General features: G+C 40.3%; 1 protein-coding gene across 1 annotated transcript in view; it reads right to left on the bottom strand.

The window, feature by feature from the left end:
- Positions 1-7,333, bottom strand: part of LOC107087687 (glutamate receptor ionotropic, NMDA 2C-like) — a 54,405-nt gene that overhangs the window by 10,533 nt on the left and 36,539 nt on the right. The window contains exons 5-8 of the mRNA XM_015379400.1: positions 5,469-5,637; positions 3,697-3,850; positions 3,375-3,500; positions 1,427-1,656 (exon numbers count right to left, since the gene is read on the bottom strand). Coding sequence (XP_015234886.1) covers positions 1,427-1,656; positions 3,375-3,500; positions 3,697-3,850; positions 5,469-5,637 — 679 coding nt within the window. The remainder of the gene's footprint in view (positions 1-1,426; positions 1,657-3,374; positions 3,501-3,696; positions 3,851-5,468; positions 5,638-7,333) is intronic.

Genomic DNA, 7,333 nt, shown 5'->3' with positions numbered 1-7,333 from the left:
ACCTCAACCCGCCTCAAAGCCAACGCTGATTGGACGTTCGTTTGGTGAACGGCTCCAAATTTCCTTTAACGGAGAGTCTCCAGACTGATCTGCGAGTGAAACCTTGAAAGCTCGCGAGATCAGGATGGTCTCACGAGGCTAATAAGCCAGGCATACACTGTACGATTTTTTCAATCGTTGCACGCAGCTACAGCTCACACTATAATGTAGCCGCAAGGTGTAAAAGTTCACAGGTCAGGAAGTATGTTCTCACACTGTGTGACCCGACACTCTGATGCGATCTACCTGCTCACACTGCAGGTCTAAAAACCACGTAAGACTCCGCTCCGCAGTGAAATGAAGCTACTCAAACTCATCTATCTGGAAGCCACTAGAGTGAAACGCGCTGCCTTGGCAGTTTGTGCAATTTGGTGCTGAAAGCCCTAAAAAGAAAAGGCGATGACATATTCGGACAAAGACATGGCTGAGCAAACGTGGCTACGATGATCTGTCAATTTTCCAGAAAGAACTCCATTTCACTCATTGCACCCCCGCCATGCTTCTGAGTTTTCATCTGAATGGAGGAAGAAGAAGAAGAAGAAGAATCCTTGTTTGCGCACTGAACGATTTGCCCACGACCACATTACGACGGCCGACTGAATTTCAAACATGTTTGATTTTCTCCCGACCTCACCATTCCTGATTAGGAGGTGGTCGTTAGAGGCTGATTCCCCCTCGTTACCCTCTGTATGCTACATCACGCACCATCAGTTTGAAAGTCGGCCTGATCGGAACATAAGATAAGATAATCCTTTATTTGTCCCACAGTGGGGAAATTGCAGCATTGCATCACAGTGAACAGTACAGTAGGAAAAAAGAAGAATACAAAGTATTCTTCTTTTTTCTCACACAACTGAAGAATCACCCGGAAAAGGACAAAAAAATCATAAAGAGGATGCTCGGCTTTAAAGGACCATTTTGGTTTTTTCATTTGTTATCAAGAAACTACAACAAATATTGTATAACGGAGGCCTTAATCAGGGGGTCCGAGACCGCCAGGGGGTCCACGGAGGTACTGCATGGCGGTTGAAAAAGTTTTGGTTGATTAGACTTTTTTAATATCCCTCCTGCAATTTTTTCCACTAATTAAAATGTCTTTAAATCCACATAAACATGAATTCAACGCACTGTAGTAAACAGATAAATGGAGGCAGAAAATGTCTTTCAGTCATCAATGCACACATTCAGAGACAAACAGGAGCTCTTTCAAGCTGGACACCGTTTCATTCACAACACCTGTCCCATCAACCATGAATCAGAATCAGAAATACTTTAATAATAGAATATATATATAACTAGGGGGTCCCCGCTCCATCTCGCCATCAGTTTGGGGGTCTTTCGCCTGGAAAACATTGAAGACCCTGATGTATAAAACAAAGGTCTGTACCTTTTTGTCACTCAGTCCGGACACGGTGTCGATGTATTGCTCCTGGATCATAAAGGCAGCCAGATTGGCTGTGTAGGAAGCCAGGAAGATGACAGCAAAGAAGGCCCAGACCAGTACCATGATTTTACTGGTGGTGCCCTTTGGATTCTCAATGGGAACCGAATTGTTGAAGACGATTCCCCACAATAGCCACACCGATTTCCCTATAGTGAATGTGGGACCTCCGGGATCTAAAAATGAAAATAAATGAAAACAAAGAAGAAAAAAGTTCAGTTCCTGTTTTAGTGGGTAAATTAAATATGAAAATGACTAATTGTTTTATTCATATGTGACAAAAATTAAGGATAATATCTGAGCGCTGGTGAAGATTCTCAGTCATCCAGGTCATAGTCATTCCAAACAAAAAGTAAAAAAAAAATCTACTTCCCTTACAGTTCATACTAAACATATCCGCCTTTTAAAACTTCTGATCTAACATTGTCCAAACTATTTAACATCTAATACCAAAAAAAAAAAAATCAAAGTATTTGATGGCCTGTGCTGCTGTTAAAAAATGTTTTATTACAGAACTTCATATCTAAAATATACAGAGTGGAAATCATCTGAGCTGAAAGGTAAAAGCTGGTATAAATCATAAAATATAAAAAGAAAGACATGTCCTATAAAGATCAGTTGGCAAGCCCTGACTTTTCCCTTTGCTACTTTTTTTTATCCATTACTGGAGCTGAAATGAAACTGTAGTATCTTGATTCCTCAAGAATTGATCCAATGTGGGAACACTGTAAATAGGCTTTCATACTACATTTTCTCTTAAACCGCTGATCCTTTCAGAGTCCAGAGTACAGAATTACAGCTTTCTATAGGTTCAGCTCTGGCAGTATTTGAAACTGATGCTTTTAGTAGCTTCTGTCAGTAAAAGGATAAAAGTGTAAACACCCTGTTCGAATACCTATTAATGTATAACCTAGAACATTCATTTATATTATAGAACCCTGTTAACTGTGCCATCTCAAATATGCAACCTGAAATAGGTTTTTCGATTGCAGAGGAATGCAGAAAATTAACCTGACTCCACCAGATGGATTTGCTCCGCATATCCATCTGGAAACCTTCCGTTGAAGTAATTTTGGGAAGGGGCGAAAATACTGGTTAGCTGATTGGCCTATGTTGGTGATAGACGGGCCAAATAAACCGATCAGATCAACGAAGCATATGACGTACTAACAGAGCGACGACGAAGAGGAGCCAATTGATAGATCAAACTCTTGCTGAAACCAGTCGGGAGAAGAGCAAAAACATCTTTTCCTCTGAGAAAAGCCTCCAGAGCAGTGTTTTGCTCTTCTTTCAGTGAAGAAATACTCTGTAATTCCGATAAAACTTGCTCGATAGCCACGCTAACGCTAGTTTCATCGGCTGAAGCCGCCATGTTCTTTAGACTGAACTGTCGCGCTTCTCGTTGCGTCACACCTCAACCCGCCTCAAAGCCAACGCTGATTGGACGTTCGTTTGGTGAACGGGTCCAAATTTTCTGTAACGGAGAGTCTCCAGACTGATCTGCGAGTTAAACCTTGAAAGGTCGCGAGATCAGGATGGTCTCACGAGGCTAGCAGAAAATACCATTTTTGTTAATTTGTTGCTCAGACGGTTGGCAGTTTTTCTGCTTTCGAAACCTGAAAACCAAAGTCTGGTTCATCCACTGTTTAGATGGAAAAGGAATAGAAAATAGTAACAGCAGCCTGGATAGAGCCTGACGGTGGCAAAGTGAACGCACGGCCAGAAATAGTCTTTTTCACCACTAACATTAGCTACGCTTTTGTGAAATTGTATAACAATATATAGAGAAGGAAAACAAACGTTATTAACCAGTTTAGTGGTTAATTAGTTATGATCATTGCCTTGTTCTTAAAGGCTCTAGCATTAAAAGGGACCTGGGTTACATAAGATTTACCTTTAGCGGTGACGAGGCTGCGGTTATACCCAACTGGACTGCAGTATTCGAAGACAAACACAGTGATTGCCACAACTGTCAGACACATGACGAACATCATCACCCAGACTGCTGGACTGTATGGTTCTGTGGAAACAAACAGCATGATTGGGAAGGGGGGAAAAAAACACTCATCCAACTTTTTTGCAAAGGAAAGGAAAACAGGTGTTTTATGAAGAACTGACGTCCAAGTCAACCACTTCTAATCCAGCCTTAGTTGGTGATTGATACCATCTGTTTGGGTTTTTAGTTGAGCAGCAAGATATTAGAACTGGTTCCTCACCTAGAAAAGCTGACGGAGACACCGTCCCATTACTTCTAGCCACCATCACACTTATCCCCGTCTCCACAAATGGAACCGAAAAATCAATGATCTCTGAACGTTCTTCGTTTATGGTCAGTGAGCCTATAGCCATGTCCGCCCGTTTGTAGAAAACCTGTTGACAAAATAAAGACTTATAGACAGATTTCTGTGTGGTGCAGGCACTCGACATTTGACAGAAAGATGGAAACTTCCCATTGTGAACAGAGCTACTTGCACCAACCAGGGTCTTTATTCACAATAAGGCAAATTGACAGTTTAATGGGTTGAATTTCTTGTAAATGGAAGTATATTTTATTTACTATATTCTCACTGAATAACAAAGTTTTTTAACAAATGATAAGATTAGAAGAGAACAACATAAATAAGGGTGTGAGTCTAAAGTGAGGGCTGGGTTAAATCTCTGTCAGTGCCGTATGCATTTCTACTGTGAGGAGGATTTTAGAAAGGAATATTTCATAGTTTGACTCCTTGGTGTATCACATCTTTAGGCTTTGCACGGCGCAGTGGGGTCTTGGGGTGTCCTACCCTGGAAAATGTTGAAATGTAGACTCTCTGAAACACTATTTCCTGCATTTTAAGGTGGAATGGAGCTAACCTTTTGTCTTTGTTACGGCACTACTTTTGTCCTAATTTTAGGAATATGGGATATAGTCTGTGTTCCAATAAGAACTTTAAAGGTTAATGAATTAGGTCATATTTAATCTCTACAGTCCCAGTCACACAAGAACTTAAATCAATGTCTCATCTGCCTTGGATTCATTTTGCTCATCAAAACACACAATAATGAAGATCAGAGGGAACCACACTTTCACTGTTGCAGCTCCAAAGCTCTGGAATGACCTGCCTCAGCACATTAGACAGGCCTCTTCTCTGACATTTTGCTTTGGCTTCTGACACTTAACAAGACAGTNTGCAGCTCCAAAGCTCTGGAATGACCTGCCTCAGCACATTAGACAGGCCTCTTCTCTGACATTTTGCTTTGGCTTCTGACACTTAACAAGACAGTGGGCTTTATTTTATTGTATCCTTTTATTCCTTTTATCTTTCCCGTGTGAATGTTATTTTTTACCCATGTTTTAGTTGTTTTGGTTTAACCTGTGCTATTGTAATTTTTTTCTATACAGCACTTTGGTCAGTTATGGTTGTTTTAAAAGTGCTTAAGACATACAATTGGATTGGATTGGTACCTCTCTTTGTCATGGTTTTGGTTCTGTTTAAGTTGGATCTTTGAGTTTTCATTGGCTTTATTTCCATTTTGTGTTATTCTAGTAAGTTTTGATTGTAGTTGAGTTCTTAGGTATTTCTTGTTTCCCCTTTGTTGCCCTCTTGTGTCAGTCTCCTTTTCCCTAGCTCCCTTCTAGACTCCTCTGTTCAAACCTGCTCCCAATCTGGTGATTAGCCTGGTCTTTGTTCCTTTCTCCAATATATGCACCTCCTGCTCAGTCACCGTTGCTGGTTTATCAGCATTTCTTCCCCTTCAAGTTAGTTTTCTGTATTTTTGTTGGTTAAGTGGATTTATGTTTTTGGAGTTTTGCTTTGTTTTTGCTTCTATGCCCCTTCAAACAGGTATGCCCCATGGTGCATCCCTTAGGTCTCTACCTGCCATGTAGGGGACCCAGGATTGCTTCCAATTCCATCATAAAAACCTTCCCAAGTCTGACTAGCAAGTCATAATAAGTTACTTGTCAGACTTGGAAAAAAGCTAGGCTCTGTTTTTTTGTCATTCATACCTCTCCGATCATCCCGTTCCAAATCCCTCTGACCAGCTTGCCATGCTTGCCATTGGTCACCAGGTAAAGGTCATAGGAGAACTTGATGGTGCGTGAGAGTTTCTTCAGAATGTCGATGCAGAATCCTTTACAGCACAGTTTTGTGTATGGCTCGGTGTGACCTACAATCCTGTAAAACAAAAGGAAAACGTTGTTGAAAAGCAAGATTTGTTCCTCTTTTGCCCTGACAAGATGACAGTTTTCCATGATCAAATGCAGCTCCGCTTGGTTCCTCTCTACTCCGCTTCAAACCGGTTNCAAGATTTGTTCCTCTTTTGCCCTGACAAGATGACAGTTTTCCATGATCAAATGCAGCTCCGCTTGGTTCCTCTCTACTCCGCTTCAAACCGGTTGAGATACTGCACTAAAAATGGTGGTATCTTTATCGGCGAGTACCAACAAAAAGGACACCAATACGATTTTGAGAGCCAAATGTTTCTTCAACTATTGTCACCCATTCCAGGTAGGCAATAAAAAGTTCTACTGGATTCACTTTGTTTTAGTCTTTTTCCTGCTTCACAAAGGTAGGCAGCAGCTTGACAAAGCCATTAATGCAATTTTTTTTACATCCAAGTAGTATGCAGTTCTTCATATATAATACACATCAATTTCAAACAGATTATATCGGTATGGTATCGGCCAATACTGCACAGCCAGGTATCGTATTGGGGCCAAAAATTGGCACGGGCTCAACACTAGTAGCAGCCTAGGAAAAACGAATGAGAGATCTTCTTCTTCTTAACCAGCCGCTAAATAGGTTTTATTAACTGGAACAGATGTTCAGTATTGCTGCAAATATCCTACAGTTGTGGTTCACCAATTTCAAACAGATTATATCGGTTTGGTATTGGCCAATACTGCAAAGCCAGGTATCGAGTATCGGTATCGGGGCCAAAAATTGGTATCGGAGTAACACTAGTTTGAACTAATGGAAGGTGCTTTCTATCTGGACAGGGTTTAATGCTTCAGCCATAATGAGAAAAGGGAGAAGCACTTTAAACCACAGTTTAGTCCCTGAAATAAAAATCTAACATAGAAATTCAGTTTCTGGGTTGGATATTAGACATTTCAGTTGCGCAGCTTTGAAGGACTGTTCCTTGCAATAGATTCGATGCAGGAAGACCGCTTATGGGCACCTGCTCTATGCCTGCTCCCTCCTTTTATGGGATCTAATCAGCTACTGGGTTATTTTTTTTTTTAACCAACACAAGCTAAACAAAAATGTACAGCTTTCAGAGAATGCAAAGCTAAAGTCAGCTCATTTTGTTAGATTATACAGATGAAAAACAATTATTTTTATCTGATCTTTCGAGCACTAAATCTGCATATCTGATTTTGGTTATTAAATCCAACACACTCATGTCTGTGTAATTCAGAAACCAGATGTGTCCTTTTCTCTCTTTATTTCTTTTCTGGCACGGGTTATGGGTTATAAATGGTGAAATTATATTTCAGTTTGACCCGCCCCATTCAAAGCCACTACATTACCTCACAGAAAAAAGGATGCAGATATTGTTCAGTGTCTGTTATTGTGCCTGTAGTGCAACTTATCTCAGTTAAAAACAATCCACTAGACTTTTTTTCCAAGTTAGATGTGGAAACAAAGTCCAGTGGATTGTCTTTAACTTTCTTTTTTTTTATAAATATGACCTGGATGACTGAGAATCATCACCAACAATTTATTTTAGGCAAGTGAAGCTGACAAGATAGACATAAAGGGATAAAATTCAGGAGTTCATTGTCATTAATTTGAAAACTGGTCAACAAAGTCACATAAATTGTTAGAAACACTGGTAAATAATAGAGTAAAGTAATTTAAGATCAAT

Source organism: Cyprinodon variegatus, unplaced genomic scaffold, assembly GCF_000732505.1.
Source record: "Cyprinodon variegatus isolate N-32 unplaced genomic scaffold, C_variegatus-1.0 Scaffold191, whole genome shotgun sequence".
Classification (NCBI taxonomy): Eukaryota; Metazoa; Chordata; class Actinopteri; order Cyprinodontiformes; family Cyprinodontidae; genus Cyprinodon; species Cyprinodon variegatus.
This window is presented reverse-complemented; position numbering and strand designations above follow the sequence as displayed.